This window comes from Dipodomys ordii, unplaced genomic scaffold (genome assembly GCF_000151885.1).
Source record: "Dipodomys ordii isolate 6190 unplaced genomic scaffold, Dord_2.0 Scaffold18, whole genome shotgun sequence".
In the NCBI taxonomy this organism is placed as follows: Eukaryota; Metazoa; Chordata; class Mammalia; order Rodentia; family Heteromyidae; genus Dipodomys; species Dipodomys ordii.
Window position 1 is genome coordinate 11,655,999 of NW_012267234.1, and position 18,811 is coordinate 11,674,809.

Genomic DNA, 18,811 nt, shown 5'->3' on the forward strand with positions numbered 1-18,811 from the left:
TGCTTAGGGGCAGACGTCTGCCCATAGCTAAAATGCAGCAAGATCTTTAGCCAATGAGATAAATCCTCACTAGTGGCCCCTGGCAAGGCCAGCACAGCTATTCTTGGCCAGGACCTTTGGATGACTCTCTTGCACCTACTAAGGAACAGCTTCTTCCTTTTCTCCTTTCCCTTCAACAGCTCTGTAGTTAAAAATGAAGAGAAGCTAGGTGTGAGTGGTTTACGCCAGGCAGAAGGAGTCTGTGAGACTGTTACTTCCAATTAACCACCAAAAAGCTGGAAGGGGAGCCATAGTGGTATAGCACCAACTTTGAGTGAAAAACACAGGGAATATCTTGTAGGTCCAGAGTTGAAGCCCTAGTATGGGTGCATGCACATGCACACACACTCACACTCATCCAATGTAGAAAGAAAGATGGGCCTTGTTCCTGTATTTGGAACCAAGAAAGAACATGTTCTAAGTGTGTGATGCATAGTCTCAGAGACTGGAATTTCCCTTTTCATCCCACCAAGGACCTAAGCTTTAATAAGTTCAGACTCTCAGGTGAGACTCATGAGGCTTTCCTCAGCTTCTCCAGTTATAGTGCCTTAAATCTTGACTGGGGACATTTATTCACAGGTTCTGAGACTTGTTCAAGAATGTCCAAGACTTTTCACAGATGCCTCCCCTCCTGTTCTAGACATTATAGTTTCTTGTCCACCAGCACCTTAATGAACAAAGGAGTTGATATCTATTCTCCTCATGGAGAAATTTCTGCCCCAGGAAGCTCCGTTCCTTTCTGGCAGTTTATCATTTCCAGTTGAGGAAGGATGACCTTCCTCTCCCTTGGTAGAAACCAAGGACATATGTCAGGTTTGGAAATATAGACTATTTCCTGGCACCCACCTCCAGCAATGAAGAAGTCTCCTTTGGTAGGAAGAAGTTCTGAACTTTAACTTTGTTTTTATTCTTTTAAAAAATCTGGGATTAGAAACAGGGACCTTTAAAAATTACCTTTTTGTTCTATTTCTTGATGTTTTTCTGGAACTGGCAAAAAATTAATCTCTTCAGAAAGAGGCTGTGTTCATCCTTTCTGCCGCAACCTTTCCAAGGGATTTTTTTAAACACTCTGCAAGAATTTTTCATACTCATGCTCATCACGTTTACTGTATTCAGAATTTTGGCCTGAGTTTTTAAGGATTTGTGCTCTTTTCTCCAGCAGGGTCAAAGCCATTGTCTCAAAAGCAGGTGGCTCTGATTCTAACTACGTGCTGTACAAGATCTCCCTGAATCCTCAATGGAGCTCACACAGTGGTTAGCATGAATTTATTCGACAGTATTCAGATAGGACATGGCACATTTCTGTAGCTGCATCTGTTTTAATTGGATTTTGAATCTATCACCTGAGTTGTAGTAAATTCAATCCCCGTTGTGTTTGGCAGCCTGTTCCCTTCTCTAGGGCATACAAAAATCTAAAGACTGAAGTAGAAAATGATAAATAGGAAGAGAACCGCTAGTCATTGGTTTGTAACAATCATCGTAGCAGTTCTCATTGTCCTGGGCTACCTGGACTGGCCTATACTTGATGTCTAAAGATGATGGTGTGTGTGGCCATCAGACCATTTGCAAAAATGGGTATGTTCATGGTTATACTGAAAGACAAGGTTGGTTATTTTCTTACGCTTTCTGATGAGCTATTTCCACTTTGTGAGGGAAAGACTTATAGCTATCATCATGACTGGATGGTGATGTCATAGACTCAGATATATGCCAGCCCAAATTAGAGTCAAATTAGCTGAAGGCTGAAGTTCCAATGGCTCCAGTTCTTCATTAGATCAGAGAGAAAGATACCTCCTGTTCCATCCACACTACCTTCCTCTCACTTTACCGTAACTTTTTTTAAAATATAATTTTATTGTTATTATTAAGGTTTTGTACAAAGGGGTTACCATTTCATAAGTCAGGTAATGAGTACACTTCTTTTTTATTTATTGTTTTTACAGAGGTGATGTACAGAAGTGTTCCATTTATTTGAGTCAGGTAATGAGTGCATTTCTTTTTGGACCATATCACTCCTTCCTTCACTTTCTCCTAGTTTTACCATAGCTTTTATTGACTTAGAGTCAGAACAGTATTGGACAAAAGCAGTGAACTTTTGTGTTTTGTTTCTAGGTAGGAAGATTGAGTTAATTATACTCCTCCATCCATGTAATATTATCATCCTTCCTTCACACTAAGCATTTTATTTATTTTCTTGCATCCCACATTCCATTAATTCTTCCAAAAGATAATACTGTAATACAGTAATGTGTATTTTTTATGTGAATCTGTTCTTGTGAAATAGACATTGCTCTGGGAGATAGTAAAATAAATAGATGTCTTATTTGCATTCAGATGTCTCCTTTTCAGTAGACTCTATGTATTAAGATTGGTTTTTGTTGCTGTGTGTGCATTTAATCCATTGCTCTGACACCTACAGACTATTCTCTGTTGTAGACCCACACATTTTTTCTGTGATTCTTCAGCCAAAACATTGGCTCATGTAAGTGCTTGCATGTTAGGCTACCCTGGAAAAATCTGCACTGCCTCAATCTCAGATTAACTTTTATTAATCTGTAATATAAAATTTTATTACAAATTGGAATTACTTTGCACTTTACATTTTGTAATCTGCTTTTTCATTTTAAAAGTATTTCTGGTCTTTGAAAACACTGGTAAACCTGGGCATTAGTGGCTCATGCATAATCCTAACTACTCAGAAAGCTTAGATCTGGGGATCATGGTTCAAAGCCAGCCCCGCCAGAGAAGTCTATGAGGCTCTTATCTCCAAATAACCAAGAAATAGCTGGAAGTAGAGGTGTAGCTCAAGTAGTACAGCACTAGCCTTGAGAGAAAATGCTAAAGAGCAGCACCCAGGCCCTGAATTCAAGCTCCACTACTAGCACACACACACACACACACACACACACACACACACACAAATAAGTAGTTTTATTTAATATTATTTTAACAACAACTTATTTTTCCATTGGTATAAATGTATCATAATAGACTGTAGCAGGTTGATTAACATTCAGGGATTAAAACTATAAAAGACCCATGTTGAATTTCAGGCTTATCTTTCAGCGTAACCTGTGATTTGAGACAAGAATCCTAATCCTTCTGAACCCGTTTTATCATCTGTAAAATGGACCAATGACCATCATAGTAATTATCTAGGATAGTGGTTGTGAGCATTAAATTATATGATGACACATAGGAAGGGTTCAGAAAGTACCCAGTAGCTATAATATTTATGATTATCATTTAACCAACTTTTCAATATCTTACATCAAATTTACCTACTTTATTTGGTATCAACCCCAAAGTTTAGTATACAGCATTATAGCTGTGTATTTGTTTATATCCATGATTCTTTCTTGAGAATTTTATTCCTGAAGTGGAATTTATTCCTGCAAGTGAAATTTGTTGTTTTAAAGGGTATATAATTTTATGTCTTTTAGATACCTGTAAAATAACAAAATAAAAGAACTAGATTCTTTTCTTTTGAGCTGATTTAATTTGCCCCACTCTGCCAGCAGTATAGAAAGTCTGCAACTGGTTACCTTGGACACTACTTCCTACCCAGCAATCAGAAGGAAGCCCATAATGCTTTTTTCCTTGGAAGCAGGACACACTGAATCCATTTCTTTTTATGCTGTGTAGCCAAAGGACTCTGAATACCAAAGTTATTAAAACAAAGCCTGTGGTTTACATGAAGTCATTTAGAAAGCGTTGGGACTGGGACAAGAATTCAATGACCTTAGATTCCTATTCAGTCCTCACTTGCTAAATATGCCTGTCACCACTGGTTAGAACAGTATGAAGCTTGGAATAGGGTCATATATCCTGGAGGAGGTACAATCTGGCCCACAAAATTCAGGTGGAAGCTGAGATGTTGAGGGGGAGTTGGAAAGGCTACTTTTCAGATTGATCATGTGGATAACAAGAGCTACGTAGAGAAGAAGAGGTATGCTTGAGGTGTAGCTTAAGCACAATGTAGCTTAGCAGTTTAGTAGTTACCTATGGTTGACCTAGGGCTAAACCAGTATTGATAAGAATGCCTGGTCTTTCTCAGGAACTAAATCAGGTCCTGGATTCATTTAACCCTCTTTCCTTTGATGGAGGAGCTCTACTCTTCCTATCTCTATGATATATGGGCTTAGCCAGAATTAGGTAACTCCCAAAATTGCAGAGCTATAAATAGATCATAAAAAATCAGTATCTAATGAAGGGATGGGAAGGGGAAACAAAGCAGGAGGCTGCGGTGCTTGATACGAAATGTACTCATTATCTTACCCATGTAACTGTAACCCCTCTGTACAGTATTTTCACAGTAAAAATATATTAAAAAATCAGTATCTAAACCTAGTCCTTGTGACCCCCTAACTCTATTCCCTAGATAGCTAACAACTAAGAAAGCATTAAAACTAAGCAAGTTTAACTGGAACAAAATCATCCTCGCAGTATAAGAGGCAAGGTAGATGTTAAATATTTTAAAAGCAGTCGGGAAACACAATTACCTAAAAGAAAATATTTGTCTAGATACATAAGGAGTCAAGAATAAACAAATGGGCCTTCTGTAAGGGGAAGAATCCCAAGAGGACTCCTGGAAGGAAGTGACTAAAGATGAGCGACCTTGGTCTTTAAAAGAGCTTGAGTAGTGAGTACAAGGTCACCCTGCTAGTATGTTACAGACTTGGGGCCTGGAGGGATCACCCTCAGGTAAAGGACCAAGGACATTTCCAGAAGGAGGTATGGTACAAAGTTTTTCATAGAAGTACCAAAAGGAAACTCATATTTCCTATGTTTTCTTTAGGGTCTGTGATGATCTGAACAAAGAAGAAAAATATGAAACTGATGCATTTCTTGAAGAGTGCATTATTGATCCTTCACTCCGAGAACGTCTTTCCATTCTCTCTCGTACCTTTGAGAATCAAAGGAGGCGGGTTCAGGGAGATAGCATGCTCTTCCTGAATAACATTTTCACAATTGAGCCTCTGGTGAGTACATAAATGAAATCAAGGCACTCAGTAAACACAAATGGGAATTGAGGGCTGTTGTGGTGACAGTCCTCCCTCTGGGCTGACATAGTGAGTTCTGAGAAAGCAGAGACTCTATCCAAAGGGCTTCATCATCAATGTGAGATGTCAGATGAAGATTAGGAGTGAGCATAGAATGCTCACAGGTCACACTTCCTGTCACCTGTCACCTGTCACCAAGTTACCATACTCCCTATGAACTTTCCATTTTGTATCACTTGGATATGTACTATCTTAAACAGCCCCACAAGATATAGTTAGAACATGAAGAAGGAGTCTAATGCTAATAATTTTGAGATACATAGGGTTGCCATTTGGAAGGTTTGCTGTGAGACTTTGGGAAGTACTTTCGCTTCAGAGACCTCTTATGGATCTGATGTTATGCGGATCCCTTTGTGTGAATCATTAGGGAAGACTAAAAAATATAGTAGTGCTCAAGATGGAACCATTATCACAGGTGAAGAAGTGAGAGAAAGATTCTTCAAAGAGCCTTGAACTTGGTCTTGCAGGACAGACAAGACTTTCAGAGAACAAAATTGTAGATGTGCCTGGAATGGTTCACTCAAGGCTTCAAGAGTAGATCCGTTTGCCTGCAGTGAATATTCAAGCAAGAAATAATGTTGGAAATGTGAGTTGAGGTCAAAACTCCTGCCAAATCCAAACATTGTCCAGGGCTCAGCTAAGCAGAAGGATCCTCAGTTATAATGGGTTAAATCAGGGTGAGGACCAAAGTGAAAAATAAGTTAAGTATAGGAATATGGAAAAGGTCAGGAAAAAGTCAAAAAGGAATTACTGGAAAAAGCATTCCAGTGGCTGAGCTGTGCTGAGCAGGGAAGAACTAGTCCTGATAATCTCAGATATGTCAAGGTCCACCCCATTCAAGCTTCTTCACAGCCAGTAGTGGAGAACCAGGCTAATGATTTCTCATCCTGTTACTCTTGCTTTCTGGAGGTGGATGGTGTGGAGGTCATAAATGTGGTGGTCAGGGAGAGTTGGATGGGAGACCCACAGAGAAGTCTTGCCCATGTCCAGGTTCAAAGTAGAAGGATAAAATTACCTCAGATTCTGTTCATCTCATGCATCTTCCCATAACCAAACTCCATCATGGAGATGTACATGGAAACAATGTCCACGATGGCCATACTAACTTACATTTTCATTCCCACACATACTGTAAAACGTGGCCTTCAGTATGCTGGTGAACCCAGTTAAAAGCTGAATTTAGCATTCTTTGTCACAAGGCATCTTTTTCCCATTACAAAGAAAAACATTTTCTTTAAGTAGTAATAAGCAGAAATGGTACTTTTCTAAGTGAAACTGACTTGCTTACTTTATATAAGAAAAAGATACCACTATAATAGGAATCTGTGAAGTTAATTTACATTAGAAGTGGTCTTTATGGACTCGGTAATGATTTCTGTCTTTTCCATACACAGTTCAGTTTTTGTTTTTTTAATTGCATTTGTTAACTGGTTCTTGACAATTTTTGCAAAACGAAAATGAAGACAGGAAACTTCCCTAGTGTCTTTCACCAGTAATTCAGATCGAAACAGAAATCTTACTGTCAGATATGGTGACATAATTTCCAATTCTAATTGCTAAGGTATATTAATGGGTTTCACTGTGACATTTCCATACATGCATATGTCATACTTGAGTCATACCCACTCTCCCAAATTGCTCTTCTTTATGGCTAAATAATACTCCATTGAGTATATTGACAATATTTTCTTTATTCATTCATTCACTGATGGGCACGTAGGATAATTCCCATAGCTTGTCATTATGAATATGCTGAAATAAGCATATGTATGCAGGTATCTCTTATGTATGTTAACTTTATTTTCTTCAAGTATATACCCAGGTTTGGTATAGCTAAATAATATGGTAGTTCTATTTCTAGTTTCTGAGGAACCTCCATATTATTTTTTCATGCCAGCTGTATTAATTTACATTCCCATGGTGAATTGTTAAAGTTAGATCTCCTTCCACTCCTCTTTCCACTTAAAGATCCTGATCATTTTATTAAAAACTTAGTTCTTACTCATGAATGCAATACAATATTACCTTGTAACTAATCTTGAAGGTATTGGATAGGAAAAATTCCACCTTTTCTATAGCTTCTCAACAGAGTTTATTTTGTTTTGCTGCTACTGGGATTTGAACTCAAGGCTTTTTACTTGCTTGGCTCGCTTGCTTGGCTAGTGCTTTACCCTTGAATCAGCCTGGCTTTTTGCTGGTTATTTTGGAGATGGAGACTTGTGGACCTTTCTGCCTATGCTAGCTTTGAGTTGTGATCCTCTTGACCTCATCCTCCTTAGTACTAGGATTACAGATATGGAACCACTGGTGCACAGCTAACACAATGTACTTTTTGTCCTTGAGATCTTAGCATTCTGATGTGTGTTATGAATGCTACAGTAGTCTCAGACAAGAGATTCAAGGAGAATTTAGAGGAGACAGTAGACTTGAACAGGATACTGGAAGAAAGGAAAAGTTGAGTTAAACAGAAAAGGAAGAGAATGTTTACAGCTGGGAAAACTATGAAAACAGCAACAACAAAAGGGGTCATTGGTTCATGGCAGGTTACATGACTATGGGAAGAAGAGCTTTCTTGGTTAGGAAGGAGAACAAAGTGTGTCTGACTAACAGATTTAGCCCACAGTCCACTGTCTCCTACTGTATTTTCTGAAGACAATAGATCTGAGAGATAGTAATGAGAGTTCTTTGCAAAAGGGTGTGCTCAAATAAATTTTGGGGAAAATGTTTCAAGAGAAGTTGATTCTGTAAGGGGTAGAGTGCTTGTATCTCTTTGGATCTGAACTGGATGTGGGAGAGTATGATGTCTTTGGTAGAGATTGGCAAGTCAGGAGCCCTAGTTTAAACCCTTGCTTTGCCAATGACAAGTGTGATCTTAAACTACTCATCCTGATCTCCTTTGGCTTCACGTGACTTGGATTTAGAAACAGTAAACATTGGGAATAGGTTGCTCATATGTGTTTTTTTGGTTTTGGTTTGGCTGGGCACTGTCCCTGAGCGCTTCAACTCAAGGTGAGTGCTCTACCACTTGAGCCACGGTGCCACTTCCAGTTTTCTGGTGGTTAATTGGAAATAAGAGTCTCAAGGATATTCCTGCCTGGGCTGGCTTTGAGCCGTGTTTCTTAGATCTGAGCTTCTTGAGTAACTAGGATTATAAGCATGCAGCACCAGCACCTGGCATGCTTTTTGTTTTTTGTTTCTTGTTTTTTTCTTTAACTTACAAAACATGATTCCTCAATTTTGGACAAGGCTTTGAGCCCCTTTAGACCAAGAAATATTTTATTATCATTGGTACCCAGTTTCTAGTCCAGTGTTGTTAAGTGGATGAATGAACAAATGAACTAACATCAATCCATTAATTATAGTGAGTTTGCCTCTGACTGTGTTGAATTCCAGATGACTACAGATGTCCAGAGAGCTTTGGAAATACAGTACTAAACTATGGGAAGGGATTTAGGACCAAAGACAAGATTTGTGAGTGTCCTGTGGAAGTCTTTATTGCAACCACAAAAAGCATGAAATCCCAAGAGGGAGCAAAAAAGGAAAAGTACAGAGTATACAAGAGGGCCTCTAGCACCACCCCCCACCCCTAGAAGCTCTGGAAAGAGAGGAGAAATGAGGGCTTCATAGAAAAGGACCAAAGAGAGTTCTTTCTACATCTATCATGCCTCATTCTGCATCATTTTCTGCTGAAGGTCTCTTCTGAATCTCGCTCACATATCAGGTCACTGGTGCCAAATGGCTACCACTTAATTTCTGATAGTTGAGCTCTGCATTGGTGATTTGTTTTTTTTCCCCCAATAGTACTATTCCTTTTAATAAGCAAGTTTTTGCTATGAAACATAAAAGATTAGAAAGCAGCATTACCAACTGATCAAATAATGCATCTTAGTTGTACCTTCTGTAAAATCGAACAAAATACAAGGTGGATGCAGAGACTCCAGGACTACTTTGCTTTCTGATGGCCTCTGTAGCCTCTGTTGTCCACTGAGGAAGGATATCATCTTCAAATGAAGTAAATTTAAAAGAGAGACAGGAGGGGAAACTGCTACCAGAAGTTCTGGAAAGAAATACAAGTACATACATACATATACATACACACATATATACATATGTATATACATACATATATACACACATACCTATTTTCTTAGGTCTACACTGATTTCTTCACCTGCATCAGCTAAAGCAAAAGGTTAGCGTAGTCCTGGTTGTGTTCTCTGCATATTGAACATCTTATGGGAACATTGTTCCTATTTCAGAGACTCTTCCAATTTAAAGCCAGGAGATTCAATATCAAAAGATCAATCCTGCTCCTAATTTCCAGGAGGTGGTTATGGGTCTGAATTTTAATCATATTGCATTGATATTACCATATAAGAAGTGGTTTGACTCTCTGCTGGGGGAATGACAAACGAAAGACTTTAGAACTTCCAAGTTTCCTCTCCATTTCTCCACCTGTCCACAAATGGGCCACAGGATTTGCCCATTATCTCAGAAAACTTCTCATTGTGCTTATCATTAAATGTGGCCACAAAAATGACCACCAGGATTCAAAACCAGAGGCACAGTTGCTCAAACCTTATGGAGTTGGAGTTGGGCATCTTCTGTGCTGATGGAGCTGCAGAGCCCCCGGCTTGTTTTGTCCTCTACTTCCTGATCATCTAGGCAAAGGGAGGCTGGAAGCCATGCTACTCATAGAGAGCTGGGACTTTGTCTTTTGAGAGACTCTGAAGGGTTGACTGGTAAAGAAAGGAGGATATCAAGAACCTAGAGTGACCTCAGGACAGAGGTGTGTTTGTGTGTGTGTGTGTGTTGTGTATGTGTATGTTGTGTAATGTGTGTTTTGTGTTATATACTGGTACTGGGCTTGAACTCAGGGCCTGGATGCTGTCTCTCAGCCTTTTGCTCAGGGCTGGCACTCCATTACTTGAGCCACAGCTCCACTTCTGGTGTTTTGGTGGTGAATTGGAGATAAGAGTCTCACTGACTTTCATCCTTGGGCTAGCTCCAAACTTGATCTTCAGGACTCAGCCTCTGGAGTAGCTGGGATTATTGGTGTGAGTCATAGCACCTAGCCTGGAAATGTTTTGTTTTGTTGCTTTTATTAATTTTTACTTGATAATTTGTTGATATTCTAAAAGCAACTGGAGTAGTTGTATAGTCATTACATCATATGGTGATAATATTTAAATCAAGTTTATCATATATAAATTCTTTGGATAATATCTTGGAGTACAAATGCCATGAAGCCTCAGATTTTCTATTTATTTCTTACCTAGGGAAGGCACTGGGTTCTGTAGAACAATGATTATTTGCCAAGCCACCTGCTTCCATATGTTTGTTTTTTCTCTCTCTCCTTGGAAAGGAACTGCAAAATTGAGTCTATTATGTATGTTTGTGCCTTCCAGAAAAGCAAGTCGAATTGGCTACTTTCAGAAATATAATATTCTATTGTACTAGATGGACCCTGGCTGTACAGAATTTTGACAATCTCATTCTGTTATTTCCTCTGCGCTGTCTCTTGGGTACTCTGAAAGAAAGAGATTCAAAGACAAAACCACAGCTCTAAAAATTGAGAGGCAAAAGAATATCACAGGGCAAAAAGAGAGAATTAAGCTTTTCCCGTCTACCAGGCACCTAGGAATCCTCTGAGAAATCACAGCACAGATGTGCTGGCCTTGTCTATGAACCCTGATGCTGCTGGCTCAGGTCACACTTTGAAGATGCAGCAATTTTCCAAATATTGAATACTGATATTTTCTCCAAAAGAAAAGGTCTGAAAATTTAAAAGGCATTTGCCCAGACTGGCCTAGCTGATTGACTAACTATTGGGGAGCTGAGAAAACAACCCTACTTCTTTCTCTTTACTAAGTATCTGCTCCAAAGAAAACTTCATCCATTGTCCCCAGTGAAGCTTATGCTTCATTTCATTGAGCCTTAGAAAGGAAGTGAAACATGATCATTTCTTTATTACCATGTAAGTAATAGTAAACCATGCTTTGTTGGCATCTAAGCCCACAGCAAACGTGCTGTTCTAGCAATTCACACTGATAGCTCAGCTCAAATTTAGTCTACTTTCTTTTTCCCCATTTGGCATACCATGTGAGCTCAGCAGAACCAGATTGGGTAGAAGCCCAGATGGCTACCAAAGAAGGAAGACCTAGCTTTTTCCTGCAGATCCCAGCCACTTCTTGTACCATTAGCCACGAGTCACATTGCAAACGTGGGAGCTGACGCTTGGAAATGGATACCAGGAAGGAGAATGGAGGACAAGGATCTGCTGAGAACAAACTGTCCTTGACAAGTCATAGCTTCTCTGTTGATACAGTTTTTCCCCATTCCCCAGCCTCTGTTCTTTAGGATTGTCCTTCAAGGCCTTTGTGCTCAACCTCACTTTTTGCAATTGCATAGGCACATTCAGTATTATATTGGAGAATCTGTGTGGCTAGAAGCCCTAGAAAAGTATTAGGAACATCAAGGTTCTTCTTGGCTCATTAAATTAGTTAACACCCATCCTTACTGGAAAAGACACATTTTTGTGTGCCCCAAAGAAAGGCATGGACATCATATACCACTATATCTGCTTTATAAAGCCTAATGAAATCTTCACTGTACTTGCAATGGAGGTGAGAACAAGAGAAAAATGTGCTTTTTGTGATGCTTCCTCTGGCAGATGGACAAATCTTAGTACCATCTCTTAGAAACTGTTATGATCATTATGTTGAGAATCATAACTTTTCCTGATTCAGTGGATATACAGAAACAGAAAAAAATCTCTTTCTGTGTCATGTGTCAGTTTAATTTTTATTTCTCACTGATAATTAGTTTATTTTTCATTTTTGGAGCTTCCATTTATTTTCCCATTTTTCTTTCAAACAACTGGTATCTTCTCCAAATGATATCAAAGGAAGCCATAATTTCTCTCATTGATATGGAACCTTTGTGAATAATAGAATAGGTTATAATGATTAATAGATTATTAATTATTTTTATTCTTGTTATGCATTGATAGGACTTTGGCTTTGAGAGTATATTTTCAGTTCTCAAGGATAATTCTTCCTGCTTCCCCCACCCTTTGTCCTCCTCATCCTCTTCTTACTGTTTTTCCTGTTACTCCTTCTGCTTCTTGTTTTGGAACTATCTCATTACATTTCCCAGGCTGGTCTCAAACTCATGGGCTCAAATAATTGTCCTCCCTCAGATTCCTGAGCAATTAGAAAAATTCTTTATGTTGGTATTGCTCTAATACTTTAAGGGAAATGATCTGAAAATGTTGTTTATGTAGCCAAGAACATCTTCATTTGGGTGAAGCATGATGCAATCCATCAGGTATTATAGCTGCTCTTGGCATCATTATTCCCCTCTCCTGCTGTGAACTGGCTAGGCCTTACTCTTTGCCCAACCAGGGTAGAATCCTAGTGCATTTCTCAAGAGTAGTGACATACTACTGTGGACTACATTTTCTGAAAGAACCTCCTATGAGTCACCTTCCAGAAGTACTTGACCATATGTACACCCAGGGTATCACACTGTGTTCACCAGACAGGAACTGGTGAAAAACAAAGTCTGTGTATCAGTTGCAGTGATTGTAAACTTCTGGCCTTTTGTATGACATTGTGAGAAAGGTGAGGTTTGATCCATTTGTAGTAGGGATGGGGAAGCTGGGGAAAAAATTACTGTAGAATCTTAGCTCTACCACTTATTATTAGTTTTCCCTTGGGTAAGATGTTTTGCTTCTTTTTGTCTCTAATTTCTTATCTTTAAAATTGGAATTAATACTTCTTCATACAATTTTAAGATTGGAACTAAATAATATATACAAACACTTAGAACAATGGTAAGAACAAAAGCTCTTAGTAAATTGTGAAATTATATAATTGTGAAATTATAATTTAGAGCTAGACAACATTCTAGGCTCTTGACAGATCCCAGACTATGATTGGAAAGTATACCATTGAATAGGGAAACATTTGTATCACTCCTATGGATGGAAATTTCATGTAGCTACTTTAATAAATGTGGGAATTGGGTCATGTTATAAACTTTGAGACATATTGCTTTCCAGATAAGTGAAGTAAAAGCACAAGTAACTCTTCTTGCACTTGAGTTTTTGATTTGGCAGGATTTTCCTGAAATATCCTTCAAAGGAGTAAAGAAGAGAGGGAAAAAGAAAAAAAGAGAAGAAAAAAAGGAGGAAGGGGAGAGAGATAGAAATGAGTAATGGGGGGCTGGGAAGGTGGCTTAGTGGTAGAGCGCTTGCCTTGCATGCTGAGGCCCTGGGTTCGATTTCTCAGCACCACATAAGCCAAAAGAAAAAAAGCCAGAAGTGGTGCACAGCGTCCAGGCCCAGAGTTCAGGCCCCACGACCGGACCCCACCCCCCCCCAAAAAAAATGAGTAATAGGAAAGAAAGGCAATTTCTTTGTTTAGAGCTTTTTGTTTTAGATTTTTGTGTTTGTGTGGGTGTCCTGGTCTTGGGGCTCAAACTCAGGTCCTGGGCTGCTGTCTCTGAGCTTTTGTGCTCAAGGCTAATGCTCTACCACTTTGAGCCATAGCACCAATTCCTTGCCTTTTGGTGGTTAATTGAAGATAAGAGTTTCACAGACTTTTCTGCCTGTGCTAGCTTTGAACCACTATTCTCAGATCTTAGCCTCCCGAGTAGCTGGGATTGGATTATAGGCATGAATCATCAATGCCTGGCTCTTTTAGCATTTTTGAGGGAGATTTTTAAGCCCCTTTGATCATTACCAATATAATTGTTTTTAAAGTCAATCAATTATAAAGGACAATATACTTATGATTATTTATTACCAATCATGAACTAATGATTAATGTTTCATAGAAAACCACAAAAGTGGCCATCATATCTCTTGCTTGATTGGTGTTCAGAGGGAACATGAAGCTCCAAATCCAGCAATATTTAATATTTGAACAAAACCCATAAGATAGGAACAGTTTTAGACTTAAAAGTTCAAAGTTGATTCCTTCTAGCAGGCTACTTGATTGATATGTGAAATGCAATTACTTAACTCATTAGATCTGAGAGAAAAACAAACATTAAGACCAAGAAGGAGGATAATTACAATACAACTGAAAGTCATTTTGATGATTATTTTTTACATCAATGTAACAGCTCTCCTTTAAAGAAATAAAAAAGGTCAACGAAGGGAGAGCAGTCATACAGAGAAAGAAAGGAGAACAGGAGGAAGTTCTAAATGATTAGGTTGGTTTCAGAGGACTGGAAAGAAGGGATATTAATGTTGGAGCCAGTAGGAGAATATCTGAATGTTTTGATTTTCAGAAATGTTATAACTGAGCAATAAAGAAAGAAATCTTTTCAGAAATGTAAGGGATATGAAAGTTAATTTCACTAGTATTGGAGAAATAATATGAAATGTTTCAAAAACAGAAGCAATAATAGGATCATTTTAGACTTATTGGCAGTTTCTGTGGTTTGATCTCTCATTTGCTAGAAAATTCTATGAGTTTTTAAATTTTTTATTATTATTATTAAGACGATATACAGAGGGTTATCGTTTTATAAGGCAGATAATGAGTAATGTCATTTGGAGCAGTGTTACTTAAGCTTTTGATATCAAGAACTAGAAGTCTAACTTTTATCTGCTTCTAACTATAAAGGCAGAAGTATCCTTCTGCAGGGTCTGTGCCTTCAAGTGATCTTGCTTTGATGGCCTCTCAGAGAGGAAACTGAATGACCAAACTGCCTGTAGGAATTCTGAGATGGGACATGCATCTGTAAACTGATACATCATTGGTTAAAGATGTGGATGAATGAGCCATGTCGTCTGCTGGCTTTCCACCCAGTTTAGCCATGAATACTCCTAATAACTCTGTATCACTAAAAGTCCACTAATCAAAAGCTTCCACATGTTTTCCATTCATCAGATATTTGTGTCAAGGTTTGGAAAAGCACCACAGTAAAATGTCTAAGAAATGAAAGTGCTTAGAACTTTTCTATTCCCTATGTGATTTCAAAGGTCTCTTTCAGCTCTAAAATATTACTTTTAGGTTTCCAGGTGAAGAGAACACAGCAGAAAAAGGTTACAAAAATAAATAGGTACTTGATAATAACTATATAGAGTACACACTGAGTAGATACAACTAATTCAGCAGATATTTAATGAGCACCTAGGGGCTTCCTCTAGTTCAGGTGCTGGTGGTATAGCAGCCCTTCCCTCATGGCACTTTAATCCTCTCAGGCCAATGTGAGATGTGAGAAGCCCCCAGGATCCACATGATCTCACTGTTGTGTCCTAGAGCCTGGGTGTCATCATTCTGAAATCAGGAACAATGTTGTCTGAAAAAGTACAGTGATCAAACTGATTGCTCTCATAAATAAGTCCAGGTTGCCTTTAGATGTGTTTCTTCTTTTTATTTGATGTTGGTTTTTTTCTCATTGTTTCAGTCACAGGGCTTGAACTCAGGGCCTGGGCACTGTTCCTGAACTCTTTTGCTCAAGGCTAGCACTCTACCACTTGGAGTCATCGTGCCACTTTCGGTTTTTGAGTGGTTAATTGGAGATAAGAGTTTTGCAGGGACTTTTCTGGTTGGGCTGCCTCTGAATTGTGATCCTCAGATCTCAGCCTCCTAAGTACCCAGAATTACAGGTGTGGGCCACTAGCACCTGGCTTAAAAAAAATTCCTGGGACTTGAAATCAGTGCCTGGGTGCTGTCCTTAAGCTTCCACTTGAACCACAACTCCACTTCTGGCTTGTTAGGGTAGTTTATTGGAAATAAAATGTCTCATGGACTTCCCTAGCTGGGCTGGCTTTGAACTCCGATTCTCATATCTCAGACTCCTGAGTATCTAGGATTACCAGTGCCTGGCTTGATGTTGGTCTTTTAAAGCATGTCATTTACCCATGGTTTCCCTTATTTGCAATAACTAGTATATGTCTGAGACAAACAGATACAGTCAGATAAGTTGATGTTAGCTGAAATGAACCCCAAGATAAGGACTTAAAAATGGTTTTTCTTTCTTGTTATTGATTCTAACATGTTTATAAGATGATTTCTTTGTAGCTTTTGTATGTTCCTCCCCCATGGTATAACCCCTGTTTTCGCTGTATTTGATATTGGTATAATTTGGGGAGGGAAAAGGAAAAAAACAAATTGTTTAAATAGAGAGATACAGGTGGATCCATTGCAACAATGAGATGTACAAGGCGTTATGTCAAAAAAAAAAACGAACTTTACAACTTTGGCTGGGGGTGGGGGTGCAGCGCGAGGGTGGGGGGAGATGGGAGGGCAGGGATGGTAAGGGGAAACAAAGGAGGAAGCAACAATGCTTGATAAGAAATAAGAAATGTACTTACTTCCTTGCTCATGTAATTGTAGCCCCTCTGTACAGTATTTGACAATAAAAAAACTTATTAATAAAAAATTTAAAAAGCATGTCATTAAAAAAATTCTTTATTCCAGGGGTTGGGTCATTTCTAGCCAGACTGGATCGAGTATACATTAGGGATTGTTTGCAATCTGTTTATTTATCAGCTTGTCTTGCTGTGGCTTTCTGTTGAGCTGGTGAGACTGTTTATAGATTTTTGGATTGTTTGGTACTTAGACTCATCTGGCTCTATTTACAAAAGAAATCATAGGAAAAAAACACATTCTCCCCCTTTTTCAATACTTTGTCTCAATATACTTAAGTGGCATAAAAGTAACACAGGTCATAGTAAGACAAATTCTTCAGGAACTCTTATTGTATGCTGAACATAGAGCAAAACAGGGCTGTTGGCTTTGTCATACCTTAAGAAACCTTTGTAGGCAGGTGCTTTTAGTGCAGCTTTGAGAAATTAGTGAAATAGCACCAAATTCTATGCTTGGTACAATCTTTGTACATAACACAGAAATTCTGGTATGAGGCTCTGTTTTGCATTAGAGTATCAAAACTTGGTTTCCTGACTGTAACTTTGGGGTGATTTGAATTAAAACCAACAGTGGGGCAGTGGGGCAGATGCATTCTCATCTGGCCCTTTCTCTACCATAGGCCAATGCTGTTGAGTAAAGGTCTCTTTCCCTTGGTCAGAAAGATGGTACTTCCACCAATGAAGTCAGATACTTCGTTCTCTTTGGCCCCTACAGAATTTTATTATAGGCACCTTACTTGTTGTATACATTATAAAATGTTTGTGTTTGTGTTTACCATTCCACTAAGCTGTGAGCCCCAGTAGCCTACACCACACCCTTTTCCTTATCTAAGTCCCTGTGTCTGGCCACACATGGAGTGGACTGGCACATGTCCACTGGCTACACACACCTTTTTAAGGTACCCTGTCTATCCTGGTTCTCTTAGTAATTCATTATGTAGTCATAAATTAACTGAAGTTATATTTGAAGCTTGTTCTACACTTGTACCATCTTATAAGTACTGTCTTCTGAACAAAGCTATGCTTTCTTGCATTTGTTGCAATATCTCTCTCAGTTTTCCTGGAATTGAATCCTTATGACATTTTCAGCAATGTGGATAAACCTGGAGAACATTAAGTGAATTAAGCTAGATACTGTACTACACAATCTCATTTAATATGTGGAATCTAAAAATCAGAGCTAATAGAAATAGCAGAGGTTAGGCAGTTGGGAAAAATGGGAAACACTGTCCAGAGAGTGCAAATTTGCATTTATAAGTCCTAGAGACTTAATCTACTGTATGGCAGCTATAATGTATTTTAGTGTACTCTGCACACTAAAAGGTAATTATACAAGGATATAGACAGGTTAATTTGCTTGATTTTAGTAATCATTTCCCTATCTATAGGCAGTAAAACATCATACTGTACCCCTTAAATATAGATTATTCAATGAAAAGATAATTAGGAAATTAAACCATGGTTTAAAAGCAGCTCCTTCCTTTAATCTCATTGTTTTAAAATTATTCTTTCCTGTTGTTTAGGAAGGTGATGTCTGGCCAAACTCCTCAGCTGAAATCACAGTATATTTTAACCCACTGGAAGCCAAGCAGTACCAACAGACTGTATACTGCGACATTTCAGGTAGAGACATCTTGTGCACAGTAAATTTGGGCTACTAAGTAATCAGAGCAAAAAGTGGGTAGGTGTGTGTGTGTATGAGAGAGAGAAAAGATGTATGTTTTGCTTGGATATACATACATGTATATACATTAGGGACATCAACACTACGCAATACTACACAATATCAGTAGAGTAACATTGGATTCAAGACATTCAGTTCTACTTCTCTCTAGAACAGATCAAGCTTTAAAGTGCCTTACAGTTGTGTTGGTAGAAGAAAGCAATAGGAAAACCATAGACCTTGGTTCCCTGTTAGATGCTTAGAACAGCAAGATTATTACTTGTGATAATTTATCACAGTGCAAAGTGTTATTTTTTATTCCTTTTATAGCACCTGGCTACTATTTTTGCCTTCTAAATTTTTAATCAAAATAATGCATGTCAAGCAGGAAGAGAAGGCAGCCTGGTAGAGGCTTAAAACCACAAATAGACTAGCAGCCTTGTGGCAAGGGGAAACTGAAGGAATTATGTAAAAAAATAAATACAAAATTGGAGATGATGGAACCTGTATGTTTCACTCTTAGAGTAAGGAGATACTCTTAGAGAAAGGGGGAAAGCGACATAAACACTTTGAAGTTAAGATGGAATTGGAGTGGCCATTATAAACTTGATGTAAATATAGTTAGACTGACCTGCAAATAAAATGCATATGTAAATA

General features: G+C 38.5%; 1 protein-coding gene across 1 annotated transcript in view; it reads left to right on the top strand.

Moving 5' to 3' along the window:
- Hydin (HYDIN, axonemal central pair apparatus protein) overlaps positions 1 to 18,811 on the top strand; it is a 235,242-nt gene that overhangs the window by 40,919 nt on the left and 175,512 nt on the right. The window contains exons 8-9 of the mRNA XM_013012798.1: positions 4,838 to 5,021; positions 18,015 to 18,114. Of these exons, the coding sequence (XP_012868252.1) occupies positions 4,838 to 5,021; positions 18,015 to 18,114 (284 nt within the window). The remainder of the gene's footprint in view (positions 1 to 4,837; positions 5,022 to 18,014; positions 18,115 to 18,811) is intronic.